Source organism: Aquarana catesbeiana, linkage group LG11, assembly GCF_042186555.1.
Source record: "Aquarana catesbeiana isolate 2022-GZ linkage group LG11, ASM4218655v1, whole genome shotgun sequence".
Taxonomy (NCBI): Eukaryota; Metazoa; Chordata; class Amphibia; order Anura; family Ranidae; genus Aquarana; species Aquarana catesbeiana.
Genome location: NC_133334.1, coordinates 47,666,748 through 47,691,082, shown reverse-complemented (window position 1 = coordinate 47,691,082; position 24,335 = coordinate 47,666,748). Strand labels below are relative to the sequence as shown.

At 44.2% G+C, this 24,335-nt stretch overlaps 1 protein-coding gene across 2 annotated transcripts in view; it reads right to left on the bottom strand.

Moving 5' to 3' along the window:
• The window catches only part of CRY2 (cryptochrome circadian regulator 2), an 81,982-nt gene extending 59,167 nt beyond the window's left edge, over positions 1-22,815 (bottom strand). The window contains exons 1-2 of one of the 2 annotated variants that reach the window (XM_073604260.1): positions 22,521-22,815; positions 8,074-8,182 (exon numbers count right to left, since the gene is read on the bottom strand). In XM_073604260.1, the coding sequence (XP_073460361.1) occupies positions 8,074-8,182; positions 22,521-22,693 (282 nt within the window). In that variant the 5' untranslated portion in view covers positions 22,694-22,815. The remainder of the gene's footprint in view (positions 1-8,073; positions 8,183-22,520) is intronic. The other variant, XM_073604259.1, reaches the window with a different exon arrangement.
• Positions 22,816-24,335: the final 1,520 nt, after the last annotated feature.

Here is a 24,335-nt window from a genome sequence, read left to right as displayed (position 1 = left end):
ATTTAATCATTTTTAGAACAGCAGCAGGTTCCTGAAGGCTCTTATAGCAAATGTGCTAAATATAGACCTGAAAAACTTTGAGAAGGGAAAGAGCTCTGCACAGAGGAAAAAACCAGCATAAAGAACCACAGTATGTGGAGGGGGAGAGCGGGTGTTGATGTATGTGGAGGGGGGAGAGCGGGTATTGATGTATGTGGAGGGGGGAGAGCGGGTATTGATGTATGTGGAGGGGGGAGAGCGGGTATTGATGTATGTGGAGGGGGGAGAGCGGGTATTGATGTATGTGGAGGGGGGGAGAGCGGGTATTGATGTATGTGGAGGGGGGAGAGCGGGTATTGATGTATGTGGAGGGGGGAGAGCGGGTATTGATGTATGAGGAGGGGGGAGAGCAGGTATTGATGTATGTGGAGGGGGGGGAGCGGGTATTGATGTATAAGGAGGGGGGAGAGCAGGTATTGATGTATAAGGAGGGGGGAGAGCAGGTATTGATGTATGTGGAGGGGGAGAGCAGGTATTTAGGATACCTGGAACTGTTGAATATCATTGGTGGCCAAGTACTTGTGAAATAGCAAAGTTTTAGGACATTGCATGCCAGAAACGTAAGTATATAAGTAGACTTTTTTTTCTACAGACAGGCTATAGCTTCATTTGATACAGAGAGACCCCTTGCAAATGCAGCTCGTCTAGGTGAAGTGTGTCCCTCGTGGTCATTTAAGGCTCTAGATGTAGGTATCACCGCGTTCAGCCCTGTCCAGCTGAAGAATGCCATGGGCCTGGGTGCTGCACTTGTCCCTTTTGGGCATATGAACACACTGGGAGGGACACACTGCAACTAGGCGGCCCCGTGTGCAGGGCACCTTACGACAGGGTTGGAAGCATACACAGATCCATAGCTCCGCCCTAGACTGGCCTCAATGGACATCCTAGGTGCTCACCATTGTAATCACTCTTCATCAAAGATATGAGAGAATGTCAGACACACTCCACTTAACTCCTTTTGCAGTATTTTTTTTAAATAATCAATACACCGATTGCATACAGTAAAGCCTCCACCCAAAAAACAAAAAACTTTGACGCATTTCACCACTCCTGGCTTGCTCAAAATGATAGAGGAACAAGCCAGGAGTGGCGAAACACGTCACAGAAGGTTGTTTTTTTTGGGTGGAAACATTACTGTATGCAGTCAGTTCATTGATTATTAAAAAAAAACACTGCAAGAGGAGCCAAGTGAGGTGTGACTGACATTCTTAAGACAGGGTTGCTTTAAATAAGCAGATGTAACTTTATTCATACTGTAAATGGTAGATCAGCCTAAGGCAGTGATGCAAACCTTGGCACCCCAGATGATTTGGAACCTCATTTCCCATGATGCTCAGCTACACTGCAGAGTGCATGAGCATCATGGGAAATGTAGTAACAAAACATCTGGGGTGCCAATGTTTGCAACTACAATTCCAATGATGCTCAGCTACACTGCAGAGTACATGAGCATCATGGGAACTGTAGTTCCCAAACATCTGGGGTGCCAAGGTTCACCATCACCGGCCATAGAGATCATTCACATGAGGATTTATGGCCATACACCTCCAGAAGTATTTATGCGGCAGGTACAGCCAGGTTGTTACATTTAGCTGTAGATGGAAGCCGCCTCTATGGCTCTTCGAGGAGCAATTACATGCAGCTAGACAGAGACAAGCGATTCTTTACACAGACAATGTGTGTCCGGGCTGCTTATCTGTCCCTTACCGCAGGTAATTGCTCCATGTGTCATTTCACATAAACATTGATGTGTACAGGCTGAGTGGCCGCAGCTGAATGTAAACACAGAAAAATGCTGATCTGGGTAGCATACGGCCATCTTTGTAGATAAGCCATACACAGTTTGAATCTCTGCCGGTTTAGCAGGAACTGGCCGAGATTTAAGCCGTGTATGGGCAGGCTGAATGTAAGTGTGAGTCAGCATACTCATTGAAACTGAATACTGCCTGTGTGGCTGAGGGAGGCTGGCTGATTGCGAACTGTGTTTGCTCCCTCCTGAGGGAAGACCAGGAGGACCATACATGTTTGGAATCTAGGCTGGTTCTGCAGGAACCGGCCGAGATTCAAACCATTACTGGGCAGGCTGAATGTAGCAAGTTGATTGATCCTCCACCCCAAACTTTCTCATCCACGTCTTCATGGACCTTGCTTTGTGCACTGGTGCGCAGTCATGTTGGAACAGGAAGGGGCCATCCCCAAACTGTTTCCAGAAAGTTGGGAGCATGAAATTGTCTTGGTATGCTGACGCCTTAAAAGTTCCCTTCACTGGAACTAAGGGGCCAAGCCCAACCCCTGAAAAACAACCCCACATCATAATCCCCCCGCCACTAAATGATTTGGACCAGTGCACAAAGCAAGGTCCATAAAGACATGAATGAGCCAGTTTGGGGTGGAGCAACTTGACCGGCCTGCACCTCAACCCGATAGAACACCTTTGGGATGAATTAGAACAGAGACTGCGAGCCAGGCCTTCTTTTCCAACATCAGTGCCTGACCTTACAAATGCGCTTCTGGAAGAATGGTCAAACATTCCCATAGATACACTCCTAAACCTTGTGGACAGCCTTCCCAGAAGAGTTGAAGCTGCAAAGGGCCAACTCAATATTGAATCCTACGGACTAAGACCGGGATGCCAATAAAGTTCATGTAAAGGCAGGCGCCCCAATACTTTCGGTAATATAGTGTGTGTGTGTAAATTTTTTTTTTCCCCGTTTTGATTTCTTGTTCAGCCCTCCATGCCAACTGCTGCTGTGGCATCAAGTAAACTGTAGCCCAACAAAAGATTTTAGTGCCAGAGGTGGTTTATCCCAGCTTTAAAGCATCCAGATTACCTGCATTTTTAGATCCAGCACTGCCAATACACAGTTGTAATTGGCTTCCAGCTTTCTTTGTGTACATGACCTAGATGCTTTGCCACAAAGCCCGTGCTCTAAAAACAGGTTTACAATCCTGTTGAGCACGCGTGGTGAGGTCACGGTCACATTGGCAGGACAAAGATTCCTAGGGGAAGTTGTGCAGAAAGCTCAAACAAAAAGGACAAAGATAGTAGAGCTCTTGAGCAGAGGATCCCTGAGAGATGGGCTTTTCCGCTAGGCTCGTGACTGCAAACAGTCACGTTTCTCACGGCGATTACCCCCCCCCCCCATTTCCTAGCACAGACAGAACCAATACAAGGAGCACATGCTGCTGTGATCACTGTACAGGGAAACTCTTCATTACACCTATTAAGTATGCATGTACAAGAACCCACAGTTGTGCACAAAAGTTTGCATCCCCTTGGCGAATTGGTAGTATACAGTATGTACCATTTTTAAAGAAAACATGAGTGAGCAGGCAAAATACATTTCTTTTATTTCTTATGGGATTCATATTCTGTAACTGTAGGTAATAAACAGAATGGCACAACTGAAATGTCCCCTGTTCAAAAGTCTGCATCCCCTTAGTTCTTAATAATGTGTAATGCCCCCATTAGCATCAATGACAGCATGCAGTCTTTTCTAATAGTTGTCTATGAGGCCCTGAATTCTTGCAGGTGGTATAACTGCCCATTTGTCTTGGCATAATGCCTCCAGGTCATGCAAAGTCTTTGGTCGTCTTGCATGAAGCGCACATTTGAGATCTTCCCAGAGTGGCAGGATGATATTAAAGTCAGGAGACTGATGGCCATTCTAGAACCTTCACCTTTTTCTGCTGTAACCACCGGAGGGTCAGCTTGGCCATGTGCCTCAGGTCATTGTCACGCTAGGCCTTGTTGACCCCTCTCCAAAACATGGCACTTATGGCTGTGAGCATAAAGCTCTATTTTGGTCTCATCACTCCAGAGTACTGCGTGTCGGAAGAGGTGAGCCGGGTCAAGGTGTTGGGTATATTATAACCAGGCTTTTTTTGTGGCATTGGCGCAGTAAAGGCTTTTTTCTGGAAACATGACCATGTAGCTCATTTTTGTATCCTCGCATTGTGCTCCTTAACCGCACCTTTTTCCAGAGCAGCCTGTATTTCTCCTAAGGTTACCTGTAGGGTTTTCTTTGTATCTTGAACAATTCTTCTTGCAGTTGTGGCTGCAATCTTTCTTGGTCTACCTGACCTTGGCATCAAGAGATCGCCGAATTTTCCACTTCTTAAGTGTATGAACACTACTGACTGGCATATTCAAGACTTTGTTTATCTTTTTATATACTTTCCCCGTCTTTATAAAAGTTCCATTACCTTGTTACGCAGGTCTTTTAACAGTTCTTTTTTTGCTCCTCATGGCTCATTATCTAGTTTGCTCAGTGCAAGTGAGAGCTAACAAACTCATTGACTATTTATACACAGACACTGACTGCCATTTAAAAAGCCACAGATGTGGCAAATTAACCTTTAATTGCCATTTTAACCTGTGTGTTTCACCTTGGGTGCCTGTACCAAGGCCAAACATTCTAGGGGATGGAAACTTTTGATGAGGCCCATTTGGGTAATTTCTGGAATCATTATGATTTAAAAAGGAGCTAAACAGCTATGTGATAACAAATGGCTTCATATAATCACTATCCTTAAATAAAAGTCAGTTTTTTGGCAAGAACAGTCATATTTTTAATATCGAAGTCACAATTTCTGCCAGGGTATGCAAAATATGAGCACAACTGTACATCATACATCACTGAACCCGTCACCCAAACCGAAAAGTAAGCTCCTTGAGGGCAGGGACTGATGTGAATGTACAAAATATATGTAAAGTGCTGCGTAAATTGATGGCGCTATATAAGTACCTGCAATAAAGTCCAGTTGGGCTTTAAAGGAATAGTGTAGCCAAAGCTTATTTGGGTGTACTTCTATGGATCACAGGAGTGCAGTGCGTTCTGCACTCCTGTGACCCGTTTTTGGCAGACCTGGACCTCTGCTGTGTCCAACAATAACTCTGCTGACTGAGCTACCCAAGATGCTGGACAGCAGCCTGTCTGATCCATTGGACAACCCTGCCCTGAACCTTGAACTTCCTGATTTAAGCCATGTCTCTGCACTTCCCGTTTGCCAGATTATTGTGCTTACTCAGCCAGTTTCTCGCTCTCGTCTTCCCTGCTGCCGTCGATATTTTGCTACCACTCGTGATCGACTCTTCGCTTGTTCCACAACTACACTTCTGCCTGATCCCAATCTGCAACTACTCGTTACTGACCTTTGGCTTGTTTACTGAATATACTTCTGTTTGATCCTTAGCTGCCTAATCCGCTACTAGACCCCAGGCTTGCTCACCTCCTGGTGGGGCGATCCTGAGGACCACCACACCGGTGCTAACACGCAACAAAATCCATCTCCACCATCAGGTCTGGTGAACACCGGTTAGTACTTAGACTCCGCATGTCAGGTGAGTCCGTGTCATTTGCCAGGGTGACCTGCCTGTGTACCTATCCCGCTGATTCCTGTGTGAGCTTCCCCCTGCTATAGCAACTGGTCTTTGAGCCTGACTCCTGATCGTGACAGGATGATTTTAATGGTGCACCCCCTTTCTACCTCAAGGCAATAGGTTCACTAACAGCACACATGGACATAACCTATGCTCCCCAGCTACCCTGCTCAGCAGAAACTCTGCATATGCCCCAAATTTCTCTAGATGGAGCTTACACGGGGCTGAGGTCTCCAAGTGACAGCGCTGGGCCAATCACCAAGCCTCAATGCTGGGCCACTGAGTGAACAACATACTCCTCCATACCTGTATGTATAGGGCATTTTCTTTGCTCCTGTTGGCTGAGAACTAAAGGAAAATTGACTATGTGCTGCTTAAAAGGGGGTATTAAAGAAAACCCGTTGCCCTGCGTGGGCAAAGCACAGGTTTGATTTAAATTAAAACCATTTTATAGGGCTATATTTTCCCCTTGACAGTCTGAAAAAATAATTGCAAAGAGATGCTAAAACCTTTCTGCTCCTCTATGACGCCTGCATGAGCTTTAATTCAGAATTAATTTAACATTCAGCACACTTCCCAGCTGAGAAGCAGAACATCTAATTAATACTCTCTGGGCTGAGATGCTTCTTGAAACACAGCTTCAGCCTGTGCCAAGAAAAGATGATGATCCCCGGTGGAAATCTCATTCATTTTCTTATATTTGTTTGCATTATCATACTGTGGGGGAGTATGTGCCCACGTTGGCGATTTCTATATTTAACATCTAAGATTCGGAGACGGGCTGCTCAAAGCGGCGCAGCAGACACGGTCTAATAAATTCCCTGTAGAATTCTGACAGCAAACTTAAAAGGATCGAGTCGGAGGAGAGAAAGTATGTGCTGAATTTAATAGCTGAAAACTTCACAAAGCGCAACAATACGACAAAATAACGAGGAGAAAAACTACGTCAGTAAAGGTCAGTGAACAAAAATAGCTCAAGATCCAAGCGGACTTGGAAGAAAATACATAAAGCTTTTTATATATAGAAGAACTCTGCCAAACTGGCCACATAGCTCTAATACAATGTTGGAAAAGAAACTTCCTTTCCCTAAAAGCTCAAGGGAAAGGTAAAATGCTCCCTTCCAACGGTGATGCCCCCACATTGCAAAGGTGAAATGCTCATTTAGATCTAAAGGGCAGTTTTACTTACCTGACACTCTACACCTGAAGAATCCCTTCAGGCTGTAAAACCGCTCCCGCAGCCCGTTCTCCCCCATGTTCCAGCAGTTGCCCTTCTCTACATGGGATGCAAGGACTTTGAGGAACAGTCCAAGTTTGACTATAACTACAAGCTTGACATTAACAGCCCCGTCTAGGACTGCCCAGCTAACTCGTTTCACCCATACGACTAAGCCCTATGGGTGAAATGCATTTGAGGGGCAGTCCCAGATGAGGGCGGTCAATGTCAAGCTCGAAGATATCTACAAGCCTTACATTGACAGACCTCATCTGGGACTGCCCACCAACGCATTTCACCCATACAACTAAGCCCTGTGGATGAAACGCAGTTGAGGGGGCCTTATAGACAAGGATGGTCAATGTCATGGATATCCTTCCTAATAAATGTGGACACCAGTGATTTCTACGGTCTGTGGTGGCTTTCTTCTTAGCATCTAGAAGTTAGGTGATTGAAAAGAATGCACTCTCTATCTGGCTGATATCTCAATAGTGCTTAAGAGTGAAACAGGCTAGCTGCACTGAGCCCCTCTAGTGACTAATCCACAAATATCACAGTCAGTACAATAATAGCACATGCTCCTTGGGGACCAGCACGAATGAAAATGATTTAATGTCCTCTATAAAAAGCTGTGGACTCTGCCTGGATTATAGAAAAACAATAAATAATAAAGAATGTGGATCATGTAAGCATATTAATGGCATTTAGGCCTCATGCACACGAGACGCTGTTAAACTCGCGTTCAGAGGCAGTTGGACACTTTTTTTCAACTGCCCCTGAACCCATTCAATGTCATCCTATGTGTCCATGTACACAGTCTAGTTTTTTGGCGTTTTTAGGCAGTTTCGTTTAACCTCGTTTTTCCAGAAGCAAAAAAATGGGTTCAGACGCAAAAGCTTTCCACGTTTCAGACGCCAAACGCGGCTAAACGCCGGTACCGCATTTACGTTTATAAGTGTTTTTTACAACCCGACTTTGGGGCCACATATCTCGGGGCCACTTGGAGCTAGGAACCCCAAATTGGGGTTCATAGCACTAAGTGGCCCTGAGATATGGGGCCCCAAAGTCGGGTCACAAAATGTCATTCTCTGCTGAAGTGCTTGACATTTTGCCACCCGCATTTGGATATGTTGTAGTGCTAGTTCCACTGTGTTAGCACACCAAATTTGGGGTTCCTAGCACCAAGTGGTCCCGAGATATGGGGCCCCAAGAATGGGTCGCAAAATGTCATTTTCTGCTCTGCAGATGCTTCTAGACGCAAACGTGGTTAAACGCGGCATGCAAACGTGGCAAAACGGGCGTTTCTAAACGCCGGTTTCAGCTTTTAAAAACATGTGTTCAGCAGAGTTTGCACTAGCGTCTCGTGTGCATGAGGCCCTAGACTTCTCTATTTTCTGCCATGGTATTCAGCGTAATGCAGGTTACACTGACTCACCTTGAAAAGCCGAGGGAAAACATCTGCTGGCTGTCCACGTACTACAAACAACCGGGAGCCCAACTTCCGTAAACTGGAATCCAGATCTTCCAGAGACTGGAGGAGGAACCTGAGGGAAACAGACAGGACTTAGTACATACCATTACAAGCGACACAACCAGAACCTAAAAGATCACTCGGCCCAGAACAGCGTCTTCACTGCTTGGCAGATGTTTGAAGGTTGAACAACCACTACAATCATATTTTTCGAGGACCCAAGCAGGAAGACCTCAGCACCTGAGTTTTCAGGTCTACCTATATTTAGTAGCCATTACCAAGAGTCTCACTCTCCTTGTTAGATTTTTAATTACTTTTCTTTTCAGTAGCTTTAAAAGGACAGCCCATATTCCGTATCTCCTTTTTCTGTAAACGCTTTATTGGTGGACTATGGTTGAATCACAGATTGGTTTATAAAGAAGACAGCATGCAGACTACACCAACCTCTAAAACGTGGCTTAGGCTTCATGTACACATACAGTAGCCTACTTTAGCCACCGGCCATGATGTTACCATGATTTGAGGTTGGCAGTTAATTTTTTTTGTGTTCAGGAGAGGGAGGTTGAAGCTCCCTAACCATAGCAGCTCCTAAACTCCGATAAAAGCCTATGTGTACATTAACACACAAGCTTTTATGGAGTTTTTTTATAAAAAAAAAAAAATAATAATATCGGCAAAAGCTCCTAAAGTCAAGTTTAAGAGCCGCTAGTGCATAGGAAGCCTTAGGTGAATCTGTGCTTTGCCCATGCAGGAGACACATACATGCACCTGCTTTCCTTTCACTTCCCCAGTACTTTATTTAACCACCCAGAACAAAGGAAAGCCACGCACAGACAATCAACCATTGAGGTTGTACTGTAGCATATAAAATGTCTATGGATTGCTAGGATGACCGTGCTGATCAGCCTAGTGCTATCACATGGAGTGGGCCACATGCTCCTCCATAGCTGGAGTACCTAGTACTTCCTTTGGTGCCTGGTACTAAAAAGGTAGGTACTTTAAATGCTGCAGGAGATGGAAATATTAAAGCTGGTCTCCAGCCTTGTTGCACAATTGTACAGGCCCCTCTCCTTTACTGAAATAGTTTACTCTGAATTCACTGCGCACTAAGATTTTCACGGGGTGCACTAGAAGATACCAAGTCTAAATAAAAGCGCACCTCATTTCCTACCTGCTGGATAGCCAGCATCATCTAGTTCTAGTCCTTTACTCTATAGCCTTATTGTCCCTAGCCAGCCCCTTTCATTCACTGGATTTCAGTTCTTCCAATTATGGAGGCTCAGTATCACATGTAGGCTTTACCTAGGCAATGCAGCCTTCCTAGGATTGCCTACTCTTCCAAAATGAGAACCCAAAGCATTTTGGTATTTGCAATAAACCTTCCAAAAGCCAGCCCACTGCTTGCATCAGGGCTGAGGGCTTTCAGGAGCAGTACTGAAGCAGGGTGCTGTGATGTTTTCAAGAAGCTAGCCATACCACCCTGTAGGATCCTCCCATCAGCCATGATCTGCTTACATTATATGGAGAAGCACTGAGGCTAAAGCCAGCCATAGATGGTTTCAATCTCCCTGCTGCCAAGATTTGAACCATCTATGGGCAGGCTGATCTGCAGCCTGCCCATAGATGTCGATTGATCTATAAGCTATATCCGCCAGTAATAATCACTGTGTTCTGCAGGCTCCCCGCACAAGTCCCCATCATCTGCCCCCAGGAGAATACAATAGCTCCGCAGGAGGGAATCCCCCATTAACATTGACTGTGTTGATGGGGGAATCAAGCAATTTGCTTTCCTGCAACCCATGGCTGCAGGAAAGAAAAATCGCATCATCTATGGCCAACCTAAGTGATGACAGCTAAAATATTGTTTATAAGAAAATGGAAAGCAGATTGAATTTCAGCTTTAAAAGGGAAATCTCTCTAATGGGAAGACCAATAGCAATTCAATCTAAATAGGGGGATGTACCTTGTGCCTACTATTTCCAAAAAGGGAGAAAAAAAAAAATCGTTACATTTTTATTTATTTTTTTAGGACAAATGTATGCCACAGTTGTGACCTGTGCATTGAGGGCGCACGGACATCGCCTGGCCCCTTTCAGGAGGCCAGGCTCATGAATTCCTATGGCGGGACTGTTTCTTTTTTTTTTTTTTTTTTTAAGCACCCGATTCAGCACCCAGAGGCTCTAATAGGCTTAAAAAAAAAAAAAAAAAAGAAGGGGGTGGGCTCGGGGCACAAAGAATACGCCCACATCCCACCCAATTGTGTGACGATAGCGAATGAATTTTCACACTACAGTTCCTCCCTGCCATTTTTTTTTAATAATAATAATAATAATAATGTCCCCAACAATAGGAAACCTCCTATACCCTCTACTCTGGTGGCCTGTGCTTAAACTACAGGGCTGAGGCCTCCGCAAGTCTTCCGCAATTGAGACTTCCCTGAATATGTGATGGCTGTGTGCCTTTCCTTTGACCGCTATATTGCTAAAGGAAATTGCTGTGAGCTAGGGGTCAGAGAATGGAGCCACAACACACCGACATAGACATCAGATACTGCTAAGAGGGTTGAATGCTGAAGTGATTGATGGACGCCACAGCCCTCGAATGGAGGGGAGGTAGGAAACAAATGGTACCAGAGTGGAAACTATCAGAGGTCTTCTAATCCAAGATTTCTTTTAAGGTGCCCAAAGAAAGATGAATTTTCAGCCAGCCAATCTGTCTGGTCAAAAAGACACTCCCTGGGCAACGAAGAGGTTTTTTTTTTTTTAAGCCAGTCATTTTTTTGCCTCCACTGAACTAAAAAGAGCAATTTTACTCTTTCCACGGCTTTACAAAAAGCCATAAACATATGCCCTTATGTTGGCCATACAAAGCAATTTCAAGCAACTGAAACCCCTTTTTTCAGCTTTAGAAAGCAAAGACAGTGGAATGGGTTCATTCACCCAAACACCAAGAGTTCTGATCATTTCCTGGTTTTACCGATATAGCTGGTGGTAGGTCACTTTCATCAGATTAGTCCCATTTCTCACTGAAAGCTGGCTGAATGTGCTATGTGTTTTTAGGGGGAGCAAAGGGTGATCCAACCATGATACCCTCTGACACCTGGAAGTGACTTTATGCCCCTACTGAGATTAATGCTCGTGCATCATTCGGGCAAACAGGAACACAGACGGGCCTCAAACCCAACGCAGCAAAAGCGCAAGACCCTTTCAAAAAGTGCCCTACAGTGTATGCACCCAGACACCCAGATTGGGAACCCACACTGCCTGGTCTGGTCCCTGTCAAGGGAGTGTGCCGCTTCCGGAGATGGCATTCACTAGGCACAAAAGGTGGAAAGGAACCAAGATCTCTTCCCGTAGTGAGGAGTGGTCTTGGATGGTAATCTAGCAGAGAACCTCACCAGCTGTTCCCAGGGGAGCAAGGTAGATAAAGTTGTGGGTGGAAGAAAAGGTTGGCCAGAGAAACAAAGGCCTCGCTCACCCAGGTTCCAGGTGATGCATCTCCTCCGGGAGGAGGAAACACAATAAACTGACCAGTTCAACAGGACTTCCTGTTAAAGTACTTTTTATGGAGTGTTTCCTGTCAGAGGAGATGCCTATACCTCATGAGCTGTCCTGAAAGAGGATTTAGGAATTTTTTTTTTATTTTTTTTTTTCACAAGATAGATCTTTCTGTTCACACATTGTGCCTCCATTTCTGACTGTCCTCTGATATTTGTAGGTAGCTGTCTTATTGGGTTAGAAGACCAAAAGCAGAAATTATAATCATAAGTTTAGGTGAATTCAACCTTTGTTTTTTGCATGTCTTACGGACTTTAAAGCCTCATACAAACGGTACGATTGTTGGCAGGGGATTGTCTGTTGACAGACTGTTGTCCTAAAATCTTACCGTTAGTACACTCCTTTTGACAATTGTTGTCCATCTTTCAGCCAACAAATGTTGGATAGTAGGCTAGTAAATTTTCGGCGGACAACGGTTTGACGTCAGATTTTCGTATGGTCAGTACACAAATCTGTCACATAAAAGTCGAAAGTACAAAACACGAATGCTCGGAATCAATGCTCACCAAACACGAAATTAGCAGAAGGGGCCCAAAGGGTGGCGCTCAAGAGCTGAAATTCCTCGTAGTATATCACTACATTCGTGTTTGTGGCACAACAATTTGTGTAACGTTAGTATGCAAAACAAGATCCTGGCACCCTCGCCCTTTTGACAAAAATCAGACCCTCGGTTGTCCAATAATAATCGTACCGTGTGTACGAGGCTTAAGATACCTATGAAACCTTTAGGCAATTTCAATTCCCAGCAGCTGTCAAAAATTCTTATCAGTTGTGAGTGCACCGATCCTTTTACTGCATAGGGTACTGTCTTCAAATGTCTTATAAAAACCAACTAGAATCAGAAGGAAGGGAGGACTCTCTCTCTATGTATGTATGTATATATATGTATATATATATATATATATATATATATATATATATATATATATATATATATATATATTCCCCTTCTTTTATTTCTCTACTTATCCTGTTTACTGTAGAAGCTGAGAAATCAACAAGATAATGAACATCACGTTGCACGCTGAATTAGCAGTAAATATAACTGTTCTAGGAGCTGGGCATGGTTCCTGGAAGTCACCAGACAAGAAATGCATTCTTGTCTGTTTTCTAGGCCTAACTGCACCTTACACCAGAACCTATGAGGCCTCTTGCACATGGCAGCCCTAAAAAAAAAAAACGCATTGTTTTTAGGCATAAAGGCATTTTTTTTTTTAAATTGATGTAATAGACCATTGGTTTTAAGATGCGTAAACATGTGATGCACCGATACCCAAGACCGAGTACAAGTACTGATACTTTTTCTCAAGTACTCACTGATACCCATCACTAGGGTAGCACTGATACCAACGGATGTTGCTATGGCAAGCCTGGGTTCACACAGGAGCGGTGCGGGGAAACCACATTCTATTTGGACAGGAATTGCATCACATTCCTGTTCAAATCGCATGCATTTGAGCCTATTCATTTTGTATGGGCTCAAGTGGCACCGCAAAAGGTATCAGTGCAACCACAGTAATTGTTATCGGCGAGTACTTGAGAAAAGGTATTGGTACTCGCTCTTGGGTATAAGGCTTTATTCACACTTTTTTTTTTGTTTTTTTGTTTTGTTTTTTAATAATACAAACTGCACTTAAAACTAAGATTTATAATACATAAAGAAGAAGTTGCATACATTTTTTTTTTCCCAACAAAAAAGTTTTTTTTATTGGTTAGTCCAAAGTGCTTACATGTCCTAGAACTATGTTACCATGGCCTATTCAAATGCGAAACAAGAAAAAAAACAAACAATCTTATTTCTTGTGGGATTCGCAATCCACAACTTAATATCCAAGTTGCATACATTTAAGATACGATGTCTACTCAATGATTGCCAAGGGTCAGGGTGGATTTGATGTAAATCACTAGTAAAAAGACTTGATTTAAATCATCATTTTTAAAGAGCAACTGTCATCTCTGTCTCGCAGCGGCTCCTCCTCTGACTCGCTGTTGACTCACTGACAGTCCCATTCACTTTATTGGGACGGCTGGTGATGCGGTAGTGACACAACAAGGTGAGCGACGTGGCGGCAGCTGAGTGGATGCCCGCTAACAAGCGCTGCCATGATGGATCTATGATGACAGGTACTCTTTAAACGTAAGGACTTATTCTTGCTGGTAGTTAGAATTTTTAATATTTGCAAACAAAATGAAGGTTTCCCAGTCAGAATAATAAGCTTTCAGGTTAGTAAAACAGCGATATCAGAACCGATTTAGTCACACAGACTGTAGTGTACGTAGATTTGAAAAACAATGGGATAAAAGGAATATTCCTGAACTGTCTCTTATCTCATGGTTACTGTGAAATTGTGTGAATGCATCAATGCAGTGCATGTTATCTCATCTTGCAGAGCTTGGATTTATTGAATGAGTTTACCAAAAATGTAAATATTGCAGAATATACAGCCTCATGCTACATAACTAAGCTCCATTTCATGCTGAATAAACTAAATTATTAATGTATCTTAAATAGAAAAACTATCTTTAGGTGGATTTTTACTCCAAAAGCATTTTATTAAAATAAAAAAAAAAAAAAAAATCATTGATTTATATCCACCATGCCAAGAGTATACTTTACCGTAATAATATACAGTGCCTTGCAAAAGTATTCACCCCCCTTGGCTTTTTACCTATTTTGTTACATTACAGCCTTTAGTTCAATGTTTTTTTAATCTGAATTATATGTGATGGATCAGAACACAATAGTCTAAGTTGGTGAAGTAAAATTAGAAAAATATATACATAAAACTATTTTTCAGAAATAAAAAACTGATAATTGGAATGTGCGTATGTATTCACCCCCTTTGTTATGAAGCCCATAAAAAGCTCTGGTGCAACCAATTACCTTCAGTCACATAATTAGTGAAACGATGTCCACCTCTGTGCAAACTAAGTGTCACATGATCTGTCATTACATATACACACCTTTTTGAAAGGCCCCAGAGGCTGTAACACCTAAGTAAGAGGCACCACTAACCAAACACTTCCATGAAGACCAAGGAACTCTCCAAACAAGTAGGGAACAATGTTGTTGAGAAGTACAAGTCAGGGTATAAAAAAAAAAAATCTGCAAATCTTTGATGATCCCTAGGAGCACCATCAAATCTATTAGGGTTGTCCCGATACCACTTTTTTAGGACCGAGTACAAGTACCGATACTTTTTTTTTTTTTTTTAATGTCACGTGACAGTGTTTTGTTTTGCTTTTTTTTATTAACAATGCTTTTTTTTTTTTTTTTTTTAGGGGGGTGAACGGTGTCTGTGTGTTTTTTTTATTTACATTTTTATTATTTTTTACAATAATATTTTTTTTTTATTATTTATTGCAATATATGGTTTTTTGTTTTTAATCAGCCCTGTTGGGGGGCTTTAGTGAGATATCAGAGGTCTTAACAGACCCCTAATATCTCCCCCTTGAGACAGAGAAAGAGACCGAGGATAGAGATTCCCCAGTCCCTTTCTCTGCAGCCTCAGCTGCACTGAGAATGAATGGAGAGAAGACAGCGGCTCCTCTCCATTCATAAACTGAGACATCGTAATCACAGGAGATTACAATGTTTCAGTTATGTGAATGGACAGAGTCAGCTGACTCTATCCATACACAAAGGAAGACATGGAGAGAGAGAGAGGGACAGCACAACGGAGGGGTACAGAGGAAGAGAGAGGGACAGCACAACGGAGGGGTACAGAGGAAGAGAGAGGGACAGTACAACGGAGGGGGACAGAGGAAGAGAGAGGGACAGCACAACGGAGGGGGACAGAGGAAGAGAGGGGTACAGAGGAATGGAGGGGGCATGGAGGATGAGGTGACAGTCAGCAGTGATCGCGTGTGGGGGAGTTACAAGCACCGATCACCGCTGTATGTCACTAAGCAGCTGAAAGCCGCGGGGGGAGAAGCTTGTAACTCCACCACGCGTCAATCACTGCTGACTGTTTAGGTATTGGCAGAAGCATCGGGAGCATTTGCCCGAGTACAAGTACTTGGGCAAATGCTCTGTATCAGTGCCGATACCGATACTAGTATCGTATCGGGACAACCCTAAAATCAATCATAACCAAATGGAAAGAACATGGCACAACAGCAAACCTGCCAAGAGACGGCCGCACACCAAAACTCACGGACCGGGCAAGGAGGGCATTAATCAGAGAGGCAGCACAGAGACCCACACATACAGTATACACACACACAGTAGATACATACACACACTGAAAAGGTACTGGCGAGACAGGCAGCTATAATCTAGGGAATTAAAAAAAAAAAAAAAAAAAAAATTTTTTACATACTGTCCCTGGTTTTATTGAGGCTGGCAACCCTGATGGGGCCCCTTAGTGGCACAGGGCCCTCGGGCAGTGCCCGAGTGCCCGAATGGTCAGTCTGCCCGTGGTTCCCAATGACTTTGTATGTGCTGCAATTTTTCCTGCAAAAGATTACCACACGACCACTTGTTTGCAGTAGTACACCTAAAATATACCAACTGACACAAGCACATGAACAGTTCACATTGTTGTGCATTTGTAAATGGAAGAGCTTTGCAAGCTGCTGACCTCAGATAAAAACTTATAATCCAGTAAAGAGCAAGGAAGCTCACCTAAAGTGCACTATAAAAACCATAAAATCTACTTTTTAAAATCAATGGAGTAAAAGGGTATACTAAGCAAACCTGTGCTGAGAAAAATATAAAGGATGCCTTTACTAAAATCCTGAAAATGCTAGTTACCTGGCTGTCGCTGGCTTCCATACTCTGATACTGAACAGAAATGGCCATGCAGCATGCAGACCATAGCAGTGAAGACAATGACTCGAAGTACTGAAGGCCCTGGATCTGACAGCCAAGGTACATGTATTTTAGGAATCAGCAGTGAGCGCCTCCATACATCTACAGTGCAGGTTTCCCTTACTGCCCACATTTTATGACGTGCCACCGCAATGCACATACCTGGGTGCCATTCATTTGGTATGGCACTACAACGTGCTAAATCAGTAGCTGGTAACATACCTGCACTGCAGCACATCACAATGTACATGCCATGCACTCTGGTCAACTACATTAGAAAAAAAAAAAAAAAAGGGAGATGGAGCTCATGATCTAATTCTGTCTGCTTGGTGAAGCCATTGTCAGCCCATTTAAGATGAATGATCTGCTCTAAGGCAGTTAAAGCGTCCGTTACCCCAACTCTTCATATTCCTGATATGTGCCTGCTGTACCATGTACTTGTAAGGCTTCATGTACACAGGACATTTTTACAACCTCTCCTGAACGATTTAACTTGACAGATAGTAACCCAAGTTTAAAACGTCCGTTTTGTTGCATTTACATGCCGTGCTTAGCAGCGCTTTGCCGCGTTTGCGTTTAGAAGCGTTTTTTAAAATATTTTTTTTTTTTATTAGATGGCCAAAAACGAAAAACACCTACAAAACGAAACACGGCAAAACGCGGGTTACCGCGTTTAGCCGTGTTTGGCGTCTGAAACGTTGGAAACTTCGGCGTCTGAACTAATTTTTTTGCTTTAAAAAAATAAATAAATAAATAAAGGCCTATAAAGCGCAACTGCCTAAAAACAACAGTAAACGACCCTGTCTTATGTACACATAAGATAATATTGAATGAGTTTAGGGGCAGTTGAAAAAAGTGTCCAACTGCCTCTGAACATCCGTTTAACAGCAGTGTACAAGAGGTCTTAGAGCCCTTTCACACTGGGGTGGGGGGCGACGTCGGCGGTAAAACGCCGCTATTATTAGCGGCGTTTTACCGTCGGTATGCGGCCGCTAGCGGGCGGTTTTACCCCCCACTAGCGGCCGAGAAAGGGTTAAATACCACCGCAAAGCGCCTCTGCAGAGGCGCTTTGCCGGCGGTATAGCCGCGCCGTCCCATTGATTTCAATGGGCAGGAGCGGTAAAGGAGCGGTATACACTCCGCTCCTTCACCGCTCCGAAGATGCTGCTGGCAGGACTTTTTTTACCGTCCTGCCAGTGCACCGCTCCAGTGTGAAAGCCCTCGGGGCTTTCACACTGGATACACAGCAGCGGCACTTTCGGGTCGGTTTGCAGGCGTTATTATTAGCGCAATAGCGCCTGCAAACCGCCCCAGTGTGAAAGGGCTCTAAGAGAAAGTCTCCTGTTCTCTTTGTATTGCTTCCTTTGTGTGATATCCATGGTGTTCCTGCCAGTCCCCTTGCTTTCCTATTAAAAAAAACTGACCTCACTAAGAAGGAGAGCACACCGTGGTCAGTTCTCTAGCTATGCTGGGAACTCAGCCTGCTCTCCAATGATCAGACTTGACCTGAACCCCCCCACTGCACAGGCATTCACTGGCAAGCTCAGTGTGCTGCTGCCTCTTCTTCTCCCCCCAGCTCTTGTGCAGCTGAGAACAAATGGAATTAGATAGATAGATAGATAGATAGATAGATAGATAGATAGATAGATAGATAGATAGATAGATAGATAGATAGATAGATAGATTGATAGATTTCATTTCTATTTTAAACTGAATGGGTTGTTTTACAAGGTGATCATTTACAATCACTTTATTTTACCTTAAACACATTCTCCACATTAAAGTAATAAACCTTCCAAAATTAGCACATTCCCTCTGTCCTCAGCTGCATAAGAGCTAGGGGGAGGAGAAACAGCAGCACACTAAACTTTCCAGCGAATGGCTGTGCAGAAGAGTCTTATCATTGGAGAACAGGCTGAGTTCCCAGCATAGCTTGAGAACTGACCACACTGTGCTATCCTGCTTAGTGAGGTCAGTTTTTAATAGGAAAGCAGAGAGAATGGCAGGAACACCAGGGATTTCACACAAAGGGATACAAAGAGAACAGGATACTTTTTCATACAAGTATATGGTACAGCAGGCACATATCAGGAATATTAAATGTTGGGGTAACAAATGCTTTATATGTCAACACACAACAAAAAGGTGTTTTTTTTTGTTTTTTTTTTCCCCTAGGACTGCCAGGACTATACAGTGTATGGATGCTGCTAAGACACACACACTAAGATGGAAGCTAGATATGAAGAGACGATATCCTAGATTACCTTTTCAGACTTTATACAATTCTGAAAAAGTTCTCGAAACATAAACAGAACAAGATGATCCTTCACCTATACATTGGATTCATTCTGCTCTATCAGTCAGTATTTCCCAGGATAGTGCCGGGTAGTAATGAAATACAATCCATTTTTAGCGTTTTCTACGTCCCAAGTCTTTAAATAAAGAAAACTGAATTCTAAACGTATTTCTGGGAGAAATCTTTATTGTCAAGTGAATACACATTTACATTATTTATATTATTGCTGTTACTAGTCTTTGATTCTAGATTGCCTTGGCACAGCTCCTATTGACAAGCATACATGTGATACAATCTCTCTATTTCTAAATGGACTTTATAAACAATCCACACATCGGGTCACACAAAGTTCCATAAAAGATCAATTTTAGTGCCAATTTAGGTTCCAACAACACTATCCAACTCCGCTGCAGAGTAGAACAAGCCTGGGATTTTTCCAGCATCAGAAAGGGGAAGCAGAAACCAACTTCCCAAACTGGTTCTGAAAGATGAATACACCCTGGCAGAACATTCCGGAATGAGTCTTGGCGCAGACAAGGTAGGTTGGCCAAGATTACGTGACAAAAAAAATAAACACCTAGCTTATGTAAGATGAGAAAAAACACAGCAAGCTTTGAAATGAGCCTTAAAGATGGAATGTTGCCATATCAAAGTCCATATAGATACAAAAGTTTCTATTCATTATTATTGACGATATTTATATAGCGCCAACAGTTTACACAGCACTTTACAATGTAGAGGGGGACAGCACTAATACAGTTCAATACTGAAGGGACAGGAGGGCCCTGCTCATAGAGCTTACATTCTAAAGGGAGGGGGTGGTGGTACATGTTCATAAATCCTTTCACATCAAAACTGTTCAGGTCTGCAACCAGCTCTTTAGAGTTACAGGTCATAGGCAAAGAAATACCAGCTGACAAAGTCAATGATAAGGGGTCAACCAAGCCGCTTATGACTACTTTCAAATGATCCAATCCACACATACCGATATCCCAACTTGTGTGCATCAATGCCATTCAGGAATCTACTCATCTCCTTCTCAAAATAGGTAGGTGCCCCCTTTAATTAACCCATTGAACACTGCCACCAGACCAAAAGACCACAAAACCAATGGTCCAGGTGGTCCCATCCAGGTGTCTATGCCGCCCCTGTAGCGTCACATACGGCGACCCATCACATTTTGCTAACCGCTGGAGTGCACATGCATGCCGCCGCCATATGCATTTCAACACTTTTACGACAAAACTCCACACCCCTCGCGGGTTCGCTTCGCTCGGCATAATTATAATCTAACTCTATGTCCACTTGGATGGTGGGGTTTGAACCTGGACTTAGGGTAGGAGTTTTGTCGTAAAAGTGTTAGAACGCATACGGCGGCGTCGCGCATGCGCACTCCAGCGGGTGGCGAAATGTGATGGGTCGCCATATGTGACGCTACACCCCCCCTCCCCCCATCGGTCTTCTCTCACAGTTATTATCTGGCTGGGTTTGGTCTTTTCTGCAAGTATCTCCTGGTAAGTGCACTTTCCCACAGGCAACTATCCATCTTATTATGTCTCTCCCACAGGTAGATATCCCTCCAATAAGAGGTTTCTCCCAGAAAAAACTATGACCCCCCTAGAGAGCAATCACTCCCATAGATTATAAACCCAACAAGTGGGTGATTTCTTCCAATAGGTACACTCCCTCAAGAGAATAGTCAACCCCACAGGTAGATACATATTTTGGTCTCCACCACAGGTAACTATCCCTTCAATGAGACGTCTCCGCGAAAAGGTTATTTCCTCCTAGTAAGCTCCCTCTTGCACAGGTAACTATGCCCTCCTAGTGAACACTCTCCCCCAGAGGATAGAGAACCCTGAGTGGCCAACCCCGCATATAGATATATCTTCTGGTCTCCACCACAGGTAACTATCCTTTCAATAGGGCGTTTCCCTCAATGCTAACTATGACCTCAGAGAGAGCAATCACTTCCATAGATTATAAAACCCAACAAGTGGATTATTTCTTCAACACGTATGTTCCCCAAGAGATTGGTCAATCCCACAGGTAGATGCATCTTCTGGTCTCCACCACAGGCAATTATCCCTTCATTAACACATCTCTCCCATTGGTAACTATGACCACATAGAAAGCAATTGCTCTCATAAATTATAAAACCCAACAAGTGGATCATTTCTTCAACAAGTACATTCCCCAAGAGAATGGTCAACCCCACAGGTAGATGCATCTTCTGGTCTCCAACACAGGCAACTATCCCTCCAATACAACGTCTCTTCCACAGGTAACTATGCCCTTCTAGTGAACACTCTACCCCATAGGATATAGAACCCTAGAAATGGGTCCTCTCAGTGGTCAACCCCACATATAGATACATCTTCTGGCCTCCATCACAGGTAACTATCCCTTCAGTAACACTTCAGTAAAATTTCTCCCACTGGTTACTATGACCGCCTTTTGATTTAGCTGCTCTATCAGGGCTAGAACCCTAAAAGTGGGTAATTTCTCCAACAAGTATGTTCCATAAATGAGTGGTTATGGAGTTCCACCCAAAAGTGGAACTTCCACTTATTCGTCTCCTCCCCCCTCCACTGGTACATTTGGCACCTTTTTTGACAGGTCCCCTTCCCCACTTCCGGAGACGGTGATGCGGCGAAGCTTGGTCCCCCTCCTCTAGGCCAATTAGAAGGCGCAGCGTGCTTCGCGCATGTGCAGTAGGGAAGTGACTGTAAAGCCGAAAAGCCTTTACTGCTGGGTTCCCTTACCGGCAATGGTGGCTGCACCCGACAGCCGATCTGAAGATCGGCTAGGGTGCCGACATTGCGGGCTCCCCGGACAGGTAGGTGTCCATTTATTGAAAGTCAGCAGCTACAGTATTTGTAGCTGCTAACTTAATTTTTCTTGAGGTGGGCGGTCCTCCACCTTTTAACTCCACAGAAAAGAAGTCTGGCCTGAAGTCTGTCCCACAAGAATCAGGCCCCTCCCCCTATACAGTAGAAGAGATACTTCACCCTGACAAAGAACCTCTCCCACAAAGGACAACCCTCTGCAACCTCTCCCAAAGGGACCAGACCCTCCCCCACCATCCCCAGTGAGTAGTGAAGACCTGTCACGCTAGCAAATAGTATCTCCCACAAAAGGTCAAATCCCTCCCCCAAGGACCAGACCCTTCTCATGGTCACTGGTGAAAAGAAGTCATTCTAGCTGTGTGGCCCCTCTCACTAAGACAAAACCCCTCCCGAAAAGACTAGACCCTATCCCCAGGCTTGTAGCCCCACCCAAAAGGAAAATACACCCTCCCCCTGGCTTGAGGCCCCACCCATTAGGAACCAGACCCTCTCCCTGGCTTGGGAGCTCCTCTCAGAGGGACAAGATCCCCCCCTTGCTTGCAGCTCCTCCCAACAGGACAGGACCCCTCCCCCTTGCTCAAAGCTCTTCCCATCAGGACCAGACTCCTCCCATCAGCACCAAACCCCTCCCCCTTACTCAAAGGTCCTCCCACCAGGACAAGACCTCTTCCCCTTCCTTGCAACTCCTGCCATCAGGACCAGACCCTCCCCTTGGTCAGCAGTCTCTCCCACAAAACAAGGCCCCTCCCCTGGTCACACATCCTCCAATCAAGGAATTTTGCCCCCCCCCCCAATTAGGTACCAACACCCTCCTAATGACCCCGCCTATTTATCTCTGCCCCTCCAATGCCCCTCCCAGGTGTCCCTGACCCCAGCCCCACCCCCTGTCCTCTCACCTCCATCGGTTGACCCCTCCGGAGGAGGAGGAGGAGGCGGCAAACCAGGGGTCCAGGATATAGACACAGCGCACACAGCGAGCTCCCCTCAGAGCGGCCAACAGAGCCGGGTTATCGTGTAGCCTCAGCCCCTTCCGGAACCAATGTACCGAGCTGACCGCGGGGCCCTCCATCCTCCCGGGTATCTTCCTCTGTTCTGTCCGCTCTGCTGTCAGCGCTCCGGAGGATCACCTTCCCCTGTGTGAGTGTCTGCGGCTCAAACACGAGAATTGCCTGATCCTCGGGAACGCCTACCGCCAGCCCCGCCATCTGATTGGCGGCTGTTCCATAGAGAGGGCGTGTCCGCCGGCTGTCACATGCGGGCCATGTGTGATATGATTAGAGAAGAGAACACGGTGTACAGGAGGAGATCTCCATCATCTGTGTATATAATACACCACAATACAATATAATACATTGTCATCTGTCTATATATAATACACACCACAATACAATACAATACATTGTCATCTGTATATATATATATATATATATATATATATATATATATTACACCACAATACAATACAATACATTGTCATCTGTGTATAATATACAATACAATACATTGTCATCTGTCTATATATAATACACACCACAATACAATACAATACATTGTCATCTGTCTATATAATATACAATACAATACATTGTCATCTGTCTATATAATATACAATACAATACATTGTCATCTGTCTATATAATATACAATACAATACATTGTCATCTGTCTATATATAATACACCACAATACAATACGCTGTCATCTGTGTATATACAGTATCCCAAGCATGTCCCCAGACCTAAACATTTTTGTAAATATTTTATTCTATCTTTTCATGTGACAACACTGAAGAAATTACACTTTTCTACAATGTAAAGTAGTGAGTGTACAGCTTGTATAACAGTGTAAATGTGCTGTCCCCTCAAAATAACTCAACACACAGACATTAATTTCTAAACCGCTGGCAACAAAAGTGAGTACACCCCTAAGCGAAAATGTCCAAATCGGGCCCAATTAGCCATTTTCCCTCCCCGGTGTCATGTGACTCATTAGTGTTACAAGGTCTCAGGTGTGAATGGGGAGCAGGTGTGTTAAATTTGGTGTTATTGCTCTCACTCTCTCATACTGGTCACTGGAAGTTCAACATGGCACCTCATGGCAAAGAACTCTCTGAGGATCTGAAAAAAGAAAAGAATTGTTGCTCTACATAAAGATGGCCTAGGTTATAAGAAGATTGCCAAGACCCTGAAACTGAGCTGCAGCACGGTGGTCAAGACCATACAACGGTTTAACAGGACAGGTTCCACTCAGAACAGACCTCGCCATGGTTGACCAAAGAAGTTGAGTGCATGTGCTCAGCGTCATATCCAGAGGTTGTCTTTGGGAAATAGACGTATGAGTGCTGCCAGCATTGCTGCAGAGGTTGAAGGGGTGGGGGGTCAGCCTGTCAGTGCTCAGACCATACGCCGCACACTGCATCAAATTGGTCTGCATGGCTGTCGCCCCAGAAGGAAGCCTCTTCTAAGGATGATGCATAAGAAAGCCCACAAACCATTTACTGAAGACAAGCAGACTAAGGACATGGATTACTGGAACCATGTCCTGTGGTCTGATGAGACCAAGATAAACTTATTTGGTTCAGATGGTGTCAAGCATTTGTGGTGGCAACCAGATGAGGAGTACAAAGACAAGTGTGTCTTGCCTACAGTCAAGCATGGTGATGGGAGTGTCATGGTCTGGGGATGCATGAGTGCTGCCGGCACTGGGGAGCT